The sequence below is a fragment of the Anticarsia gemmatalis genome, chromosome 5, assembly GCF_050436995.1.
Source record: "Anticarsia gemmatalis isolate Benzon Research Colony breed Stoneville strain chromosome 5, ilAntGemm2 primary, whole genome shotgun sequence".
In the NCBI taxonomy this organism is placed as follows: domain Eukaryota; kingdom Metazoa; phylum Arthropoda; class Insecta; order Lepidoptera; family Erebidae; genus Anticarsia; species Anticarsia gemmatalis.
Window position 1 is genome coordinate 6,643,413 of NC_134749.1, and position 20,776 is coordinate 6,664,188.

The following is a 20,776-nucleotide window of genomic DNA, read 5'->3' on the forward strand; positions in this document are numbered from 1 at the left end:
ATACGACGAGCGCATGTAGTAGAATAAGTAAATTTATTTTTCCCTTCCATTTTTGCCTTTAGGATAACGTTGGGTTTAGGAATGGGAACCAATGATGGTCTTACAATTTTCGACAGAATTATTGTTACATTTTGATTGGTTTTAAGGCTTTTAAATCCTTTTACTTCTTTGAGAAAAATACTGCTTTTAGGTCTAGCAAAGCCGGACATTTGAGCGATAATTGGCATTGCTTTAGACATTCCGAAATATCCTTGAGGTTTGCGTACTAGTATTGGCTGAATTTTCTCTTCAACGGTGACGGTGTCTGCAATGTAGGGTTTGGGCCGTATAATATTTTCCACTACGAATGGTTTTTGTACATCAGAAACTATGATAGGTGGTAGTACTGGCGCTGCAGGTACACTTGGAAGTCGAGATATAACTTCGATGGTTTCTTCAACGAATATCGGTTTATTCACTTTTTCCACTCCGTAAGGTTCTTCAATTTTCACTTCTTCTATAACTACTGGTGGAATATTCACGGATAGTGGTGGTAATACCGGCGCTTCGGGAATGGGAGCTAATTCTTGAACAATATGTTCTTCTCTGTCGTTAACTGTTATATCGACTTCTTCTACGACAACATCTATTGGTTGCGGTAACGGTAGTTCAGCTTCTAGTTCAATAGGGTTCGGTACAGGAAGTTCGGCTATTATTTCTGCACAGTCTGGTACAGGTACCTCGGGTACTAATTCTATGGGCTTAGGTACGGGGTATTCAGCTATTACTTCTACAGGTACTTGTACGTCTGGCATTACCATAGGCGGCAGTACTGGCGCTGCAGGTATACTCGGAAGTCGGGATATTACTTCGATTGTCTCTTCAACTAACGTCGGTTTATTGACTATTTCCACTTTGTAAGGTTCTTCAATTTTCACTTCTTCTATAACTACTGGTGGAATATTCACGGATAGTGGTGGTAATACCGGCGCCACGGAAATGGGAGCTAATTCTTGAACAATGTGTTCTTCTCTATCGTTAACTTTTATATCGACTTCTTCTACGACAACATCTATTGGTTGCGGTACGGGCAGTTCAGCTTCTAGTTCAATAGGCTTAGGCGCAGAGAACTCGGCTATTACTTCCACAGGTTCTTGTACATCAGAAACTACCATAGGTGGCAGTACTGGCGCTGCAGGTATACTTGGAAGTCGGGATATAACTTCGATGGTTTCTTCAACGGATATTGGCCTATTAACTATTTCCACTTTGTAAGGTTCTTCAATTTTCACCTCTTCTATAACTACTGGCGGAATAATATTCACGGATAGTGGTGGTAATACCGGGGCTTCGGGAATGGGAGCTAATTCTTGAACAATATGTTCTTCTCTTTCGTTAACTGTTATATCGACTTCTTCAATGGCAACATCTATTGGTTCTGGTACAGGCGGTTCAGCTTCTAACACAATGGGCTCCGGTACAGGGAGTCCTGCACAATCTGGTACAGTTACTTCGGGTACATATTCAATTGGTTGAGGTTCGGGGAACTCGGCTATTACTTCTACTGGTGCTTGTATATCTGGCATTACCATAGGCGGCAGTACTGGCGCTGCAGGCATACTCGGAAGTCGAGATATAACTTCGATGGTTTCTTCAACGAATATTGGCCTATTAACTGTTTCCACTTCGTAAGGCTCTTCAATTTTCACTTCTTCTACAACTACTGGTGGAATAATATTCACGGATAGTGGTGGTAATACCGGCGCCTCTGGAATGGGAGCTAATTCTTGAACAATATGTTCTTTTCTGTCGTTAACTGTTATATCGACTTCTTCAACGGCCACATCTATTGGTTCTTGTACGGGCGGTTCAGCTTCTAACTCAATAGGCTTCGGTACAGGGAGCTCTTCACAATCTGGTACAGGTACTTCGGGTACATATTCTATTGATTCAGGTGCGAAAAACTCGCCTGTTATTTCTGATGGTTCTGGTACGTCTGGCATTACCATAGGTGGCAGTACTGGCGCTGCAGGTATGCTTGGAAGTCGGGATATAACTTCGATGGTTTCTTCAACTAATATAGGTTGATTGACTGTGTCCACTGCGTAAGGCTCTTCAATTTTCACACCTTCCGTAATCACGGTAGGTATAATATTTATGGACAGTGGTGGTAATATTGGCGGCTCGGGAATGGTGGTTAGTTCTTGAATAATGTGTTCTTCTGCGCCATTTAAATTGACATCTTCTTCTACGATTGTGTCTATTGATTCCGGTATCGGTAGTTCAGCCAATAATTCAATAGGTTTTGGTACAGGGAGTCCAGCGATCACCTCTACATCTTCCCGTACGGGAACCTCGGCCAGTAGTTCTACGGGCTCTGGAATAGGTATTTCAGCTATAACTTCTATTGGCTCCGGTACAGGCAGTTCAGCCAGTAGTTCAGTAGGCTTATGTACAGGGAGTTTAGCTAATATTTCGACTGCTTCTAGTACAGGTACTTCGGCTAGTAATTCAATAGGCTTTGGTATGGGCAATTCAGCCATTATTTCAACTGCTTCCGATGCTGGTATTTCGGCTACCATTTCAATTGGTTTCTGTAAAGGTAGCTCAGCTATTACTTCTGGTACCTGAGTAATTTTAATACTTTCTATTAATTCCTCCTTGACTTCTCGTATTGGCTCAATTGGTCTTAAAATTTCCGTAATTTTCTCCTCTCCGACCATAATCTGACCAATCTGTGGGCGGTGTCCTGCGAAAATAGTCTCATTCTTTCTATGAAGAGAAGCTAATAATGCTTCAACATGAGGTGGCATTAGACCAAATGGAAGTTGAACTTGCGGATTGAAGTAAAAGTTTGCGCCTTGATGAACAAAGTTAGGAACAAGTGAAGGCAACCGTTGCACAGTGTCACTTGTTTGAGAATTGAAATTTTCGTTGACCGTTATCTGGATCGGCTGGTAATATTCAGAGCATGTTGAAAGAGCAGGTAAACTTATTCCGAATAATAAAAGAAGCGGCGTTGTGGGACCCTGAAAACACAAAAAGAGTTATTTTATAGGAACATTCAGACATGTTTCTAGTAAACATTTGTAATGGTTTTGAACAATTAAACTTTTTGAATCAAAAGAAACTTGTTTTTTGTTCGTAAAAGCGACATATCAATTCCCATTATAGATAACATGTATTCGATTTTTTTGTACATGAAGTTAGACAATATAATCAAATTTTTGAGTATTGAAGCAAAAACTTACCATGGTGTTTGTTTCACGAATAACTTTCACTGTAATGAAGTCACCGAATATTTCAAATCACATTTTATAGTTTCTAGTCATTATAATAGGAAATTACATTCTTAACAAAGAAGTAACAAAACTGGGAACCTTAAGTATTGCTAATGACTGAGAGTGATTAAAGAATTGCACCATTATAATAATAAGGAATTGAACAAGTTCATAAGAATGAAACGTCATAAGCTAATTAACTATTAGTTTAATGCACTCTTGCGAAATAAAGTCATATTTAAGGACTCGAATTTTATAAAATCTATATCAGTATCTAAGATATTACATTATTTGACACACAATTGTGATCGTATTCATATTTATAAAACCATCATGATTAAGGTAAGTTTTAATTAAACATCTTAGTTATAAAAGTATTTAATTAGAGTTTATATTTTCTCAGTAAGCAGTTTTATGGTTGGCATTTGTTGATTTTATGTTCTTTTGGAAGATGAAAAAGTAATACTACATAATCCTTCAAAGCTACTTATTTTATTTAAGCAGCATTTAGCAGTTATTAAAACTTTATTTGACTTGCAGATTTTGATGTTCGTTGGTCTGATGGCCGCAACCTTGGCAGTACCACTGGAAGAGCACCCAAGAAGGTCCTTACCGGCTTTGGAACATGAAGAAATACACGATGAATATGGGCAGTTTGCGTTGCGCTACGTGACGGCCGAGGGCACCGTCGTGTCGGAGCGTGGCCGCCTTGTACCTCTACCTGATCAATCTGGTTACGTCATGATCGTCGAAGGCGAAGTCTCCTACATTGGCGACGATGGCAAGACCTACGTCACTAAATATACCGCAGGCCTCGACGGCTACAAAGTAGAGGGTGAACACTTACCGCTATCTCCCATCGTTCCAGAATCAGAGAAACCAGCACCTTCACAGTGATTTATTAATAGCTTACTCTAAATAAAGTCCTATCAAATTACGAACATATGTTTTATTTCTTAAGGATTTTTAAGTTTGAATGAATGATCCAACTGAGATTGTGAACAGCATTAGGTCAGGCATAAACAAAACAACTATTAAATCACATTTACTTATTGAATTATGTATGTTATTAGCGCATAATAACAAACGATGTCTTAGTATGTGGCAGCACGCAGATAAATGGAAACTTCTATAAAACATTCCAATGTTAACAAAGAAGACTAACTGATATTAAACTAACCACAATGTTATTTTAATCTACCTAAAGAGTTTTTAATTTAATTTCAATTGACTAAGCAATTAATACAAGTATGGTTTTAACTATAAAAGCCATCCGTAGATCATGAGATATATGGTTCAAACAGCAACGGAAGAGGTAAGTTTACAAATTGTTAGCGGTTATAATATTATTTATAAATGCTTAGTACAAGAATAATATTTATTGATATAATCACGTTATAGTATTTTATTAGTTTTGTTTTATTTTTGTATTTCAGATGTATGTGTTGGCATTGCTATGTTTGGTGTCAGCGGCAGCTGCCCTGCCGGTTGAGGAAAAATTACGGACGAATTTACCAGAGCTTCCACCTGCCCCAGAACTTCCTTCTGAGGTAGAACGGCAAATAGAACATGTTGAACAAATCCCGATAGCACCACCTCTACCGGATCCGGTTCCAGATGCTTCCAAATCCGCGGAGATGTCAGATAAAGATATTCTTGATATGCTTGATGGCATTGAACAAGAAATAGATAAGGCGCTCGCCGAATCAATCGAATCTCAAGATTCGAAAAAGTCTGAGTCGAAAGAGTCCAAGGAAAGGAATGTATCTAAACGGAAAGATTCAAAAGAATCCAAGTCTAGTGAATCAGGGGAGTCGAAGAAATCAAAGGAATCTAAGGAATCAAAAGAAGACAAAAATGTGAATGGTTTTAAAGATTCTAAAGAAAGTAAGTCGAAAGAATCCAAGGAAGACGACAAACACTCAAAACCTGGAGATATAAGAATTGAAGAAGGCATTCCTGATGGTCCTATCATTGTACAATTAGAAGACATTGATAAACCTGAACCATCTAGGGGCTTTTTATCTTGGTTCTTAAATAAGCTACACTGGTTGCCAAAAATACCATTCTTGCATGGAAAGTCGCGCTTTAATGAACCATACTACGAGTACATAGTTGAGGTTGTTCCTGACGATGCCTAATAAAAATGTTCCCATTTCTGTTTTATAATTCAATTTCTGTTTATAATAACATGTATATTTGAATGATATGTAATAATAATACATAAAATATATATTGTTTAAAATTAATCTCTTTTTTTAACTGTGTTCCCTAGTTGAACCCTGAATTGACACACGGTTGGCTTCACTTATGAAATTCGGGCCCTAAAACAGGACCAAAGATGTATGGATGTACGAAGTATTTAGTTATCAAGTAAGGTGATGTAGCTTTCGATACTTGATAATAATAAACACAAAATACCTTTGATCAAAACACATTTAGCATGACATTAAGATCGGATTTTTAATAATTAAGATTTTTTTTAGTATCAGAATCTGTGTCTCTACATGTTTTGTTGCCATGTGTGTTCGAATATGCATAGGATTGTGTTGTACATGTTAATATATTATTATGATGATAAATGTACTTTGGAATAAAAACGTAGAATCAAATAAAATCATAAAATTAAATAATTCATAGTATTTCATAGTAATTTTTAATTGGGATTTCTAAATAAAACTACAGATTAAGTTTGACAAGTTAGATTTGGTTGTACACCACAAGAAATAAGTAAAATAGAGGTGTTTGGATCAGAGTAAAACAATTTTGTAACACATAATTTTATAAACTTTATTTTCCAAAACCATCGTACCACGGCGATAATGTGGGAACGGGCGGGGGTGGATTCCCGTCCTGTTGCAATTTTCTTTCAGAATTGGTGCTCGACACAAAAACTGTAGGAGCTTTAGATTCATCGTCCCAGCTGAATCTATGACTTCCTCTGTGAATGTGTTTAGGTTTCTCTTTTCTATCTCTTTGGGGAGCTTCATCATAAACTGTTTGGACGGTAGTAGAGGAAACATCATGGGCCCGGTTTGGCAGCATTGTAATGTGATGTGAAGAATGACCGTGTTTCTTAGTTTTGTCTACATTTGTATGTAACGCAGTTTTAGGCGTTATAGACTTGTACTTCTCGTGGTGTTTAGTGGTACGAATCGTCGTCGCTATAGCTGGGCGTTGATAACTATTTTGTTCTATAAGCTTATTTAAATCTTCCCATTTAGGCAAGGCAGGTGGAGGCGGCATTTTTTCTGGAAACGCTGATTGATAATTACCGTTGTCCCAGCTATGAGTTGGAAACCCCGTTTCTGGATCAAATTCTTGCTTTTTGGGTTCACTTGGTTTTGGAGTTGTTGTCGTCGTTTTATTCTTAGAATGATGGTGATGACGGTGGTGATGGTGACGGCGATGCGGTGTGTCTACCACAATAATAGGAGTATTAAACATTCCCTGGATTTCTGGTACATCATCATTTTTCTTAATCTCTTCAATGATTGGTTGAGCTGTAGTCGTAGTCGTAGCGGTGCGACGTCTATATACGTAGTTCCCAATATCTTCTTCTCTCAGTTCTATTTGAGCAGGTTGATCTCTTCTCATTTGTTCGAAGTTGTAAATAAATTTGGAGTCGGGTATTGTCCAATCTTTGTTGCTAATGTCGTCGATATACCCGCCAAGGTTTTCAGAGGACACAACATGGTCTCGTGCTGAGGTTCGAGGGTAAGCTCCGTGCCGGCCGAGGCTACTTGCCAAGGATTGTGTTATAAACAACAGACACAATGCCAGTATATGCATGATTCTGAAAATGTTACAACACAATTAGGATAAAACGATACGAGTAACAATCCCGTCCACAACGCGATTGAGTAGTAAGGTATGATACCAATAATTTTCGGGCAATTGGTTGTGTAGCTTAAAATAGTTTTCTTACCTTCTTCTTTTTAGGTGGCTTAGATAATATCACTGACCCATTTTGTTAATCGTGCCTGCTATTTATAGACTAAACGGCAATTATACAAATAGGGTATTACGATCATGTCGTAATACAACCCACGACAACATCATTTGTTAAACTAATTGTAAAACTTGAATCACTTTCAAAATTACATTAAAATTACACAATATGGAATGGTTGAAATAAAACCAGATGTGGTTAACAAATTATTTATGTAGGTACAAACTTAAATAACAATAAAATTAGTATAAATAGGTGCTGTGCAATGTAAGGTATATAATTAAAAAGAGTACAGTAATTAAATAGTTACAAAGTAAGTCGAGAAATATTTAGACAATTATACATTTTTATATTATAAATTAATACCCATAGTCATTGCAACAAGTTGTCATTATCACTCATTGATATCACTCACACTAAAATGACAAATTATTCGCAATAACATTTTGTAAACATGCACCGGACTTAGTGTATTTTATTAGGTAGGTATTTGTATAGCTAAGGGTTCAGTAACAATCAAATTAGAGCAGTTTTGGTATCCATCTTTATGACAAACATTAACTTGAAACTTAAGATTTTACTGCAACAGTTTAGTTCCATGCTCTAAAAGGTAACACAGAATGGTTTGTTTTGTTCGGCCTACGCCTGTCCATTTGCAACTCATTAAGATGACGAGATGAGTTCAAAGACCTTGTCGCGTTATAAATATAATGAGTCCAACAATCCTTATTTGATATTATGAAGACAATTTTGTATTAATTTGTTTAAATTTTAATTTCAAAATATGACGTCGATCTCATTATAAGGTATTGCCCTACAAACACAATTATGGGAAAGGTACTTATTGATTTTTTTATAGGTACCGGGTAAAATAAAATGTAATGAAAAATAAAATGTTATCGTCGTATTCAGGTGTATAACTAAAACGCACCAATTTATTAACTGTTATTGTGATACCTACCTATGGCACTGAAATATAAGAAAACTATGATTTTTGCCAAAAAATATAACAAAAACCAACTGACTATTGATTTTAACTACAAGTTCTTTTTTACAATATTATGTCGTACGTATCATTTACCTACATATCAAATTAATGGCTAAGACTTGTTCGCTTCGTTCGATTAAATCGTTTTGTCTCCTCTAATCTAGTAGCTGGGAGCTAACAATACTGATGAATAAATAATTAGGTAACTTCAATTTCTCACAAACACAATATTACACAAATTCTCTATATTAATTGACTGGTCTAGGGTCGTATGGGGTCGCGTCGTGACCCACAAACCTATTGTTTTTGCGTACTTGGAAGCCTTTGCCGGGTGATGTATTATAGTAAATTACTCGTCGAATGCCGAACGGATCGACGTATCCAAAGCTTCCAGTTTTCTCTTGTGAACTACCGGTTTCTTCCTCATGGTATTGCTTAGGAAGATAATACCGGAATCCATTTCTGTTGAATGATACACCGTCATATGAAGAGAATTGGGGTGTGTACCCATCACCGACTCTTATACCAGTTTGCTGCTGCTGTTGTCTTCGCAGCCAGGCATCGGCGTGCCTGTATGAATTAGGATTATAGACATCGTAGCGTTGGCTATCGCTGGTATAATATCCGTCATCGAGGGTGTTGGTGTTCGACGAATCGTAGTCATAAGGACCTGGTGTTGTTGCAGCCTCGCTTGCTGTGATTGGTGTAACTGTGGGTCTGAAATCGTATACCTTTGTTGATGAATCTATTGAATTAGGGGATATGTATACTTGAGGTGTCGCTGCGGGTGGTAAGTAGGTGGGTGGTGGCGGTGTGACAGCCACTTCAATAGGGAACGAGTTGGGCGGCGCATAAGTCGCTGATGGTGGTGCGTATGTCGCTGAAGGTGGTGCGTATGTCACAGATGGTGGTGCGTAAGTCGATGTTGGTGGTGCATAAGACGAATATGGCGGTTCGTACGTCGACGACGGTGTCGCATAAGTGGACGATGGGGGTGGGGCCGGAGTAGTGGACGTCACTCGCGGCGGCCCACGGTTGCGTTGCACGGCTCGTGCTGGTGCCGGTGTCACCCCAAATCCAGAATCAGTTGGCGCCGTTTTAGCTATCTGGATTGACTCCTGCAATACAATAATATGATATTGTAAAATTAAATGTAAACTAATCATCATCTAAAAATTGGTTGCATTTTTGGTGATTACCCACAGCAGACGTTTTGGGTTAAAGGCAAGAAAGATGAATTATAAGTATTCAATCTTAGTGGCCCAAAGTAATCTATTTTAGGAGTAAACATTACGTAAGGTATACATACACTGATGGGTCTGTTAACTCCAACGAAGACAGTTTTCGACTTGTAGATTCTGTAGCCCTCATTGTCGGCGATGTAATCTTGGAGTCGCAGATATCCATCAGCTCCCACCCAGCCAGTTGTACCTGAAATTAGATGGTTGGCTTAGCATAATGTATAATGTACTAAACTTTATTATTTTTTATAAATATGTAGTATATGTAATTTTCCGTATAGGTAAGTATAACGTGATGCACCTGATAAAAAACATTTTGTGACAACCACAAACTAATTTTTATTGCTTACAATTTAATACTTCTGACAAATTCGTTGGACAAATACATAACTCAGGTTATAAAATGTTTCTAGTAAATCCACACTCGACTAGATTTATTTTCCATGTTTCAAAGTTGTAAAATCCAGATATGGATCGTCACGAATCGGATTCTTGAGTACGATTAACTATAATTTAAATCTTTTTGGGAGATACTTATTTCCTTAGATAGATGTTGTTATTATCTAGATGAACCGCCTACAAGAACGTGTAAGGATAGGACAATGAACTAAGAAATATGTGTAGGACTGGAACATTTATCTCTTAACTATAGAACTTAATATGACTAATCTTTAAAGAATCCGATTCGGGTTTTCCGACTAAATATTTTTTCTGCTCGAAGGAAATTCTCGGTAAGAAACAGCTCTACGTGCTAGGGCGGTATAACAAAAATATACTATGGTTATTCCCATAGTATTCTTCGTATATGTATGCTACGTAGCTTGAGACTACTCTACTACTAACTAAGTATATATATATGTCTATTTGTAATGGCACTGTCACGGCTAACATGCTATGGCTAAAACTATATGAGTATGCAGAATGATAGGTTATTTTCAAATAAAATTCAAAATCACATTTATTTTCATACAAACAATGTGACATTTCTTACCAACAACAGATCCATCTTTTAGCCTCCTTTCTTTCCTGTACTGTCCGTTGTGTGTTTGGTAGATGAAGTATCTATCGTCATCTTCGTCAGTCTGTATGTGGAACTGGTCTGGGTCCTGTCGGGAACTGTATCCGTCTAACGCAGCTAGCACGCTGCACGCACACACCTGGAACAAGACAAATTTTGCTATAACCATGTCTTGAATAATACGAAATGGCACAGAAATAGTCGATGTATCTATCGCTTCTTTTTATATGTTCACTACCTAATTAAACTGCTTTTTGTTTGGGTTGCGACGATACTTTTTATCCTATAACTAATGGCTATTCTTATGGATGAATTTACTAGGAGATATAATAAATAATAAAATAAATTTAACCCATTACTGTCCCACTGCTGGGCAAGGGTCTCCTCCCGTAATGAGAGAGGGGTTTGGCCTTGAGTCCACCACGCTGGCCAAGTGCGGGTTGGGGACTTTGCATGCCCTCAATAAAGGAGATATACCTAAATATTTTATCTAAAATTCAATTTATCAAGTTAAAGAAAGGAAGCGTAACTTTGGATGTAGTTCAAACTGGTTGGTAGCTCAATGTGTGTGTTCTAAGAAAAAAAAAACCTAAATCATAAACGGCGTATTTATTTATACTACTGTCACTTCAAGTTATTTCCACCATATAGCATGTCAAGTCCTACAGTAAACAGATAAATAGATAAAGTACATCCCGTTATATTCATAAGTCATACATAACTAATCCAAGTGCAGCTTAATAACAAAAACTTATCGCTTTGTATCTGTCGGTAGTGACAGATTGAAGGATGATCATATACACATATTATTATACTACATAGTACCTGCTTGGTTTAGCAGTTTACACTTGCAATATAATAACAATATTGTCTCGGTTATTGTGGGTTAAGACAAGGTCTGCAGTAGTTGATTACTGATTACTGTGTGGAGTTAGTTTCATAAATCGCGAGTTAGACAAGCGTGGGAGTAGGGATTGTTTGTAATAGCTGTTTATTAGGTAGTGTCAAGGACCACGTGAATAAACTCATATTATATTGTTATTTCGTTATTATCTTATAATGTATTACGTAATTAGGCGTTGTCACACATGATTACAAGAAGTAATTTATTATTTAATTATTTGTGTATAAATTTTCATTCATGGCCGCTTTTACAGCTTAAAGAACACAATACTAAAAACTTCACTTCTTTTTAATAACGGTAGATATTGTAAGTAGTAAACAACTTTTAATTAAACAACAATCATGTTAAACTGTTTTGGACGTGATATTTCTGAACAGCAAAAAAATTAGCTGGCTGTACAAAAAATGAAGATGTTAAAACATCATAAAGAATCATTCAAAAAAGTTGGCAGACGACAGCTATTAACACGTTCAGTAATTACTTGTGATCAATAAAACAACGTTATTTATATTCATCACGCGATGTATTTTTTATAGGTATGTGAGTAAGTCTTCTCGTCATGTGCACTACCCGTAAAATCGGGCAACTGATTGTGAGAGACAATGGCTCTGCCACGAATTAGAGACGGAATCAGTAATTTGTTGAACAATAGATGTTAACTCAGCCCCGAAGGTCGAGATGTAGCAACAAAAACACACAAACCTCACATTGATATGGAAAAATTACAATGAAAGTCAAATAAGTCGTCGATGTCGTGCGTCACCCTGCTTAACATGATGTTTACATGCTAAATCCAAACTCCGTGTATTTCAATTGAAAAGCTATTTAAAATGCAGATGTCCGATGCTACAAACAAGATTATATGAAGTAGCCAGCATTATGTAAAATACTGTAAGTGTACAAAGCCTTGTAAATGTTAAACGCGTGTAGCAGGATTGGTCACATTATCCATATAAGGAAATGTCCAGCAATGTGCTAGAAGGACTAATCATGCCAGCCTTACTCACAAACAGTGTCATGGAATATCAATGTGTTTGTCTGTTGCCTACTTCGTAGTGCCTACCGCAACAACCTCGGGACATACGTGGGTGGTTAACTAAGGACCTACGCGGAAATGTTCACATGCATAGTTGAATAACGCAATGTATCGAGCAAAAACCTAATTCATGTATGTTCTTATCTGTACCGACGTCATTTTCGACCACTTCCGCCACTCAAAATCATTCTCTACGAGGAAACGTAAGTCGATGACTTACAAAATAAGACAAAAGCTGTTCCACGGCGTGGTTGCACGATTATTTGCATGTCAAAAACCATGACTAGTCGTTTGCCAATTTATATTTTTCGAACTCAGGTAATGAAAATGAGAAGAATGTTATTTCAGACAAACCAAAATTGGCAGATAATATAATGTAAGATTTATGCATAAACTCTTGATAACGAATATAAATAAGTTACTTGTATATTGCATACTAAACAACTACAGCCACAGTTTCAGGAATTGAATAGTTATAGTTTAACACTGACATACTTACTTAAATTTCTAGTAAGTTCTCTTCATATGGTAGTAACCTTATTGCATAGTCTCTGTTGTATGAAGGAGATTGGCTTGATTAAGCCTTAATTTTTTCCCAAATTGGTTTTATAATGAATACTTATTGTTAATAATGATTATTTATTTTAAAGATAACTCATAAAACTTTAGAAATAATAATATTAATAGCAGTATGTTTATTTATTCATGAGATAAGAAATAATGGTTGTTTTTGCAATTGCATTTTCAGTTTAATTTACCGTCTAATTAAATTATACAGCAATTGAGGAAAACCACCAGAATAAAAATAACGTATGACGTGCTTCTATGAAAAACTGATTCAGTAAGAAAATTAGTAGTTCTGAAGAATAGCCGGATACATTAAAATAATTTAATTATACAATAGATGCATCACGTTGACATCATCTCCTGGCTAATTATGTATGTATTGTTGTATTTAAATACTTGGCTGGCACCTGGTGACACATTGTACGGTTAATTATACAATTATACATGCCGCCAAAATAACATAAAGCGGAACACAAATATTATAATGCCATGAATTCAAAAATGTATTAACAGTGTATCAAATCAGAAGAATGTATGAATAATTCTGGTAACGCGTTCTTTGAATACCAGTTACGTTAGATCAGTATCTTTAGATTTTAGTAGCTGCTGCGGAATCTAAATGCTGGCTTTACAAAATGCAAACAATAAAGTGATGTCACGAAAAATATTGCAGAAATCTCAATTCTATTTAACTTGTTAAGCTGGTTCCAAAAATGCAAATGAAACCGACTGATTGTTTTTGCATATTTTATCTTCATCTTAACTAGCGGATCTTTTGTACCAAGTATTAATGATACATTTATATACTTATAACTACAATCTCAAACGTTTAATAAGAAACAACATTACACAAGATTGCAATAGAAAATCTTTTTTTACCAACTTGTCCTGTGTCTCTACATCCCATAATAAATATTACCTAATTATTTAGAGAGTTTATTACTCAATTACCTAACAATTTAATATCATTAGTCTATTAGAAAACCAGTATTGCAACTAATGAGAAAATCTCATCATTATCCATAATTACCTACTATTAAAGTACATTAATTAATTGTATTTTATTATACCCATACTTTGCTAAATCCTGCGATTAGTGAACTATATAAGTTTGTCAAATTGGAGAAATGTTATCAGTTTAAAATTTGTACAATTGCCTTGAAGTCTCTCTTCCATAGCTATAAATAAATATTCAATTGCAAAAATGAAATCTGTAAGTAATAATTTGCTTTTATGTTTTTCGATTTACTCAATCCTAGATCTTAATATTGATCTCTTTTTCTCCAAACATTTATTCTTAATTGGTCAATTATATTTGTTCAAACGGTTACAATTATTCCTGCGATCCTCCGCTAAACCGCAATGAATCTTCAAACTGCTCTACAAGATCAATTTAAAATATACGAGTGTAACTAACGATTCCTTTTGTATTACAGTTCGTGGTAGCTTTGTGTCTCGTCGCAGTGGCTGTGGCCGCGCCGTCAGCCCCTAGTGCGGAACAAATGGCTCGGCGGAGGCTTCCAGCTCTGGAACACGAAGAGGTCCACGACGAGTACGGTCAATACGCACTAAGATACGTGACCGCAGAAGGCACCGTGGTATCAGAGCGCGGTCGCCTAGTACCTAATGGTGACAACACCGGCTACGTCATGATCGTGGAAGGCGAGGTCTCCTACATCGGTGATGACGGCAAGACATACGTCACTAAGTATTCAGCTGGCCTCGACGGTACCCACGCTGAAGGTGCTCATCTCCCAGTGCCCGTTGAAGCTGAGCCAATCGCAGTTGTACCAGAGCCCGTCCAAGTCTTACCCGTACCTATCGTCGCCGCACAAGTCTAATAAATGAGAATCTACAAAATGTTGTTACTTTTTCCTTAACATTTCCATTCCATTTAAATTATTTGGGTTTAGTCATGTCCGCTGACGCCATGCTTACTCATAACCTTTTACTAAGGCAAAACCCATATATAGGTATAATTTTTTTTTTTTTTTTTTTTTTTTTTTTTTAAATATATAGGTATAAAAGTACTAGAATTATGGGCCGACTGTGTTGGTGTTGGTGGCGCCCAGATTATACGCCCACTCTAGGCGCCTGGTACCTAAATATTTGAATCTTGGTCATTATGGGTGGTCTATATAACCTTATTATGTTATTTTGGCACTGAAATTATAAATGAGATGAACTTTGTGTAGAAACAAGTTTCATGTGATCGTCTAATACTATAATACAAAAAATTCCAAATTTCGTGACCATGATAAAATATGATACAACACAAAAACAATGAATAAAAATGATTGAAATTTAACCTGTCCGCCATGAAATATTTTTTATACACTGTTTTTGTGTACTTAATTGAGTCATGGGTATCAATTTACAATTAAAATATCAATCAACAGAATAATTTAGTATTGTGACAAGAATATCAAGCTATGAGATCAGCGCGCTCTAATAAATACTGAATATAATGTGTGGGTGATAAGTTATTTATCCACTTGTAATTGCGTATAGACATTCAAGCTAAAGGCGTTGGGAATACGCATACGTGTGCCGAGGTTCTAGTTAATCTGGTCGACTGATGGTGACCGTATAACTTGTGGGCGTTACCAAAGGCGTCGTGTGGGTTCTGAGGGCGCGCAAATCCGCATTCAACGAAACACTGGCAGCCTTGCTAATCGCACTCAATTTGCATTCCTTAAAAGACCTTCATTAAATCGCCTACAAAACAAACACGAATTCATTCCATTTATGACATTTGGGGTGACGAATTAATGAGTGGGAGTGTTTCGTGGTAGCACTGAGCTTAATTAATTTTCTGCTCATAGGTGTGAGTCAATATTATGTTTAGTTTTATTTTTTCCTAGCTTAGTTGCTTAACGTTCATCTGGGTTAGTGGGTTTGTATAAATTTGATGCCATCAAAAACATTCTGTAAAAAACCTCAAGTCTCGCCGTAAAAAGTTGTGAGATCTATATAATACCAAGTCGATTAATCTATTTAGTCTCTACTTAAAGGACCTTCTGTCTTAAGTTATTACGTATGTTATTATCATGCCAATTTAAAAAAAATACCTCTAAAACAAATAGACCGACCTGGCCATCGAATGATTTGATTATTAGTATGTATCACAGCACGACGAGAAGTTAATGCTCCTGAAATGTTAATGGCAAATTTGTATTTTCTTGCGATGACCAAGTCGATCTATTTGTTTTAAAGGTATTTTTTTTAAAATTGGCATGATAATAACACACGTTATAACTTAAGACAGAAGGTCCTTTAAGTAGAGACTAAATAGATTAATCGACTTGGTATTATATAGATCTCACAACTTTTTACGGCGAGACTTGAGGTTTTTTACAGAATGTTTTTGATGGCATCTCACTTCTTTTTGTAGAGCGAACATAAGTCCAATTTGTATGGAAAGACGTTTTTTTTTTCATAATTCAACATATTTTCATATGGGAATGTTGTTCAGTTTCATGGGCTAAACACCCTTACCCACCCTATACCCCCTCCCGTTATGCCTCATATAGTAGGTACCTATTTACACCTATTTATTTTTATTTTATTTTCTACAGTAATAATAATTCATTAACTGTAAATGTAACCTTGTAATCTTATACATTTATATGGGATTACAAAGTTATTGTTGCAGTTAGTGTATTTAGAAAACTGGACCGAAATTAGAAAATATTAAATTTTTCCCATGATTAAGACACTAAACCCTATTTGTATTCTAAATTTTAAGCTTCTAAGTCTGCTAGAAGTACCTTAGACTTTTGATGATCGGTGAGTCAGTGAGTCAGTGAATCAGTGAGTGACAAAATTCAAAATTTTAACAAGTTGTCATTCTTAAACTACTGGTTCGAATTGACTGAAATTTTAAATATACCGTGTTTATACAATGGCTGATTAGTTGCTGACAATCCAGGCTTCTTGTTTTATCCACAACGAAATTATGGGGGGGTCAAAAATAGCCCGAATTGCTTCGAGAAAAGGATGTTACGGCCGTGCCGCTTTTTTTTTGCTCGACTTGCGGGGGCACTTCCGTGCCCCCAGATGCTCTTGATGTATTACTTATTCCGAGTATAATGTTGTTGCAATGTATTTAGCTACTGGTTTATAACTAGGCCGTAGATAATTTACATCATTCCGTGCGATGATGACTTATATTGCTCAGTTCAATGACTTTTTTCTTAGCTTAGTTTGAAAATAATTCACTTCAGCGACAATGGCTCATTTCAACGGTTACTGTCGTTTTGTAGCTTTAGGGAACTTTAATTATAGGGAAATATGAAAGAGAGTTGTTAGGAAGTACTCATTAAGGTTAACAAAGTGCGTAGTTAAAAAGCTCATTAGACGGGAGAGTCCATTAAATGTACAAGCGTGAACAGCAGTCGCTTAGTCGGTGCGTCCGCGCAGCACACAGCGCGCCGTTCTGTCGCCAATGCACTCGCATTCCTTGCCGTATACACCGCTAATGCTTTTATCATAACTGTAACGTATTGTTGCTAGACTGCATAGAAACTAACACTGGATTATCATATTGAGCTACATGCGGGGCGAGGAAGTAACAACTTGTATTGCAGCGTTTTGAAATTAAAAACAGTTTATCGTTATTTCAGGTGTGTAGCAATACCTTCTAGTATTTAAATTATCTATCTTCGTAATAAATTAAAGAAAAGCCTACTACGAGGTGTTGTTGTTAAGTTTTTCCGGAACATAAAAATAATTTATGTTCTTGGTTTGTTCTAACAATTAGAATCCAAGTCTAAGAAGAGAGCAACAGACTATTCACAATGGCATTGCATATCGTTACACCATATGACATGTCTACTCAACAAGGTTGTTAAAATTAAGTGCTCACGCACATGTTCCGCACGTCTATCGGACTGTTTCGTGCACGGAGTTCCGTACAAAGCATAAACAATGAAAGTGATGCGCGAGCCACAATGTGCGAAGGTTCTCACGCGACGAAAGCTGAATGACGTAATTGTACGACAACGGGACGGCTACAGGCGGCGTGCGGCAGCAATGTATAGCATGTACATCTTCATTTCCATGCTCAAACGATAAATTGCAACTGATTAACGACTAAATACGGGATTCAGAGTTAAAAATACACGTAAACTACCATCGACCAACAAACACTTTTAATAAGTAGCCGGTTTTGGTATACCTAATTCTTGGATAAATAGTCAATTTATCGTTAAACCATCAGAAGTTTACTCGATTAAAAAAAAAGAGTGTGACATTTAAAGTCGCATCATAATTTCCTTGAACAAAGGTGACTCAACGTTTTAAAAAATAGATGTATCTAGATTTTATTTTTTTGTTTACAGCAGATAAAAAATAATTAGCCGGTTAGTTAACAGAGTTGTAAAATGTAGACAGTTATTTCGTTATTTTCATACATTTTGCAATGAATATTTTTAAACTAAGTAAAACTATTTTCGCACTAATGTGTATTATAATTTGGATGAAAATTGTTAAACAAAGCTGTAATGGGAAAATAAGACTCTCATGAAATATATTATGCATACAATAAGATGATTAAAATAAGTATGTGATTTGAAACAATTGCTTAATTAAGATGAGCTCATCTCAATTTATTATTGCATACAAGTAATAGGTATGTATAACATAGGTATTATTAAGCGAAATAATAAATAGTAATAATAATATCCATGTATTATTTTTAATAAATATTCCTTGTTATTGAACATTAGACGCAAGGAAAATAAATAACTGTTAACATCAAAGTGTTATTGAATATTATTATTATTAAATTTTAATTAATATACCTAATATATTATTATCTTGTGGTGCCCTGAAGGAAAACAAATATGTTTAATTCACATTTCCAGGACATTATGCATTTTAAAAATAATATAAATTAAATATATATCATTGGCTGAAGGAAAACATACCTAAGTATATAAATAAATCGTCTTCATTATATTATAACACTAGCTGACCCGTGCGGCTCCGCTCGCGTGAATGATTTTTTTTTACTAATACAAAGCTTAATTATTCCTTAACAACAAAATATGCTTTTTTTTCACGAAAAATATTCTCAAAATTATTTATATCTCATATAACTCGCGCAAAAGCATATCCGCCATTAAAACTGTTGCCATGACAACGGAATTTAGTTAATTCAATGTCATTATGATATTGATTATTCGCGACTTCGGTGGCGAAACCTGAATTTTCCCGGGAAATGCGTGATTTTCCCGGGGTAAAAAGTAGCCTATGTCCTTTCTCGGGTATCAAACTATCTCCATACCAAATTTCATGCAAATTGGTTCGGTAGTTTAGGCGTGATTGAGTAGCAGACAGACAGACAGACAGACAGACAGACAGACAGACAGACAGAGTTACTTTCGCATTTATAATATTAGTATGGATTTGGGGTTTTCCGTGAGATAAATACTTAATTTTCTTATCGTAGTCGGTGGTAACAAACACAATGCTGGAATATATTAAAGTATACAGCGGCAATGTATTACATATTATTATATACAGTACGCTTTTTAAGTGAAAATCATTATAAAGGTATTCACATTTTGGAAACTGTTAAGAGTTTTGCCATATCTCATGTTCGCGAACATCATTTGTGTTATAAGTCAACATGTTAGAAAACTGAAGACTAAATTGAATTAACATTAGTTTATTTCATTTAGATAATCGGTTTTATTCAAATAACTCTTCTGTTCATACGATTACCATAATTTAGTAAGATTAAAGCGACATCCACTACAAAATACACATTAAGAAGCTTAAATAATGTATATACTTTGTCTCTTACATTATTTTGCTACTTGCTTCATGTTTTACGGGTGAGAACACATTAAATCATATAACATACAAACACTCATACAAATTCATGATTCGGATTGTAAGAAATGTGGTCATTAAATACCAGATATAAGAGTAATTGAGCCACGAGCATTATATAAACATACTTCGCGTTCATTTATCGTAATAATTGTTATGAGGTATGCAATCAACGCAGGGAAAAATATAGCGTTTATTAGGCCACTGCTAGACTTATGTGCCAGGTGTCTAGATATTAGGCAAGCACTAAGCACACATGTCTGTCGCTGGAACAGATTATACACCTATATACTCGGCCCTCACCTCACTTTCCGTTCGCCAGTGAACATTAATCGGTGCTTACGATCGGTCCATTTCGTTCCAATTTGCTAATTTCTGGTTCCGCACCTTAACGATTTTATATAACGTGTGTAAAAACTAGTATTAGACAAGCAATTTATAATTTATATGAAACATAATTTTATGATTGGACACTTTGTATATAAACTGTCATTAACGCGACCCTAATATGTCAAATGTCCGAGTTATTTATTTTACTTCTAATCAAGAATTCTTTTTCTACTTCATCGTTGGCAAAATTTGATTGATTAATTACACTCGACTGATTAACGTCGAGACCGACTTACATAGTATGCGCAGATATCCCTGATTTTAAATATAAAACATAATCAGGTTGACAGGATTTCTTCACAAATATTTCACATACGCTCTTGCTGTCATAAGTGGGTACGGCCAACCTATGTGAAGAACTTCAAAATAAATTCAACAGGTTTTAAGCCATACAACATGTGATCTTTAGGCTCGAATCGCTAACTAAATTGACATGTCCGTTCGGAAGTCAAATACATTAGCATGTATTGCATCGTCGTTACACAATCAACCTGTTGCGTAACCTTCTGCGACACATCGGCATGTGCTGAAATGTTATGTGCTTTCTAATTGTAAGACGCATCACAATGTCCAACAACAA

The 20,776-nt window shown here is 36.0% G+C and overlaps 4 protein-coding genes across 5 annotated transcripts in view; 3 read left to right on the forward strand and 1 right to left on the reverse strand.

The window, feature by feature from the left end:
- Positions 1 to 3,141: 3,141 nt before the first annotated feature.
- Positions 3,142 to 4,103, forward strand: LOC142972728 (flexible cuticle protein 12-like; the record flags this gene model as incomplete). The annotated part of the gene is made up of 2 exons (XM_076113982.1): positions 3,142 to 3,602; positions 3,801 to 4,103. Coding segments are annotated over exons 1-2 (312 nt in total), but the record flags the coding sequence as incomplete, so codon positions are not given.
- Positions 4,104 to 4,526: 423 nt separating this feature from the next.
- LOC142972951 (uncharacterized) lies at positions 4,527 to 5,509 on the forward strand. The gene is made up of 2 exons (XM_076114415.1): positions 4,527 to 4,575; positions 4,697 to 5,509. Exons 1-2 carry the CDS (start codon positions 4,543 to 4,545, stop codon positions 5,399 to 5,401), a joined length of 738 nt encoding a protein of 245 aa, XP_075970530.1. The 5' UTR covers positions 4,527 to 4,542; the 3' UTR covers positions 5,402 to 5,509.
- A 2,563-nt stretch (positions 5,510 to 8,072) lies between these two features.
- LOC142972953 (uncharacterized) overlaps positions 8,073 to 20,776 on the reverse strand; it is a 36,022-nt gene continuing 23,318 nt past the window's right edge. The window contains exons 3-5 of one of the 2 annotated variants that reach the window (XM_076114418.1): positions 10,433 to 10,598; positions 9,510 to 9,631; positions 8,073 to 9,318 (exon numbers count right to left, since the gene is read on the reverse strand). In XM_076114418.1, the coding sequence (XP_075970533.1) occupies positions 8,449 to 9,318; positions 9,510 to 9,631; positions 10,433 to 10,598 (1,158 nt within the window). In that variant the 3' untranslated portion in view covers positions 8,073 to 8,448. Of the gene's footprint in view, positions 9,319 to 9,509; positions 9,632 to 10,432; positions 10,629 to 20,776 lie in introns of those variants that run through there. The other variant, XM_076114417.1, reaches the window with a different exon arrangement.
- On the forward strand, positions 13,907 to 16,123 carry LOC142973351 (endocuticle structural glycoprotein SgAbd-2-like). The gene has a single exon (XM_076115002.1). The coding sequence runs from the start codon at positions 14,469 to 14,471 to the stop codon at positions 14,805 to 14,807; it is 339 nt and encodes a 112-aa protein (XP_075971117.1). The 5' UTR covers positions 13,907 to 14,468; the 3' UTR covers positions 14,808 to 16,123.

What these genes read in the sequence shown, in the direction of transcription:
- LOC142972951 (XM_076114415.1), top strand. Translation starts at nt 4,543, where the DNA reads ATGAGATATATGGTTCAAACAGCAACGGAAGAG. An exon ending in TTCAAACAGCAACGGAAGAG is followed by an intron (nt 4,576 to 4,696) that starts GTAAGTTTACAA and finishes TTTGTATTTCAG; the next exon opens with ATGTATGTGTTGGCATTGCT.
- LOC142973351 (XM_076115002.1), top strand. Translation starts at nt 14,469, where the DNA reads ATGGCTCGGCGGAGGCTTCCAGCTCTGGAACACGAAGAGGTCCACGAC.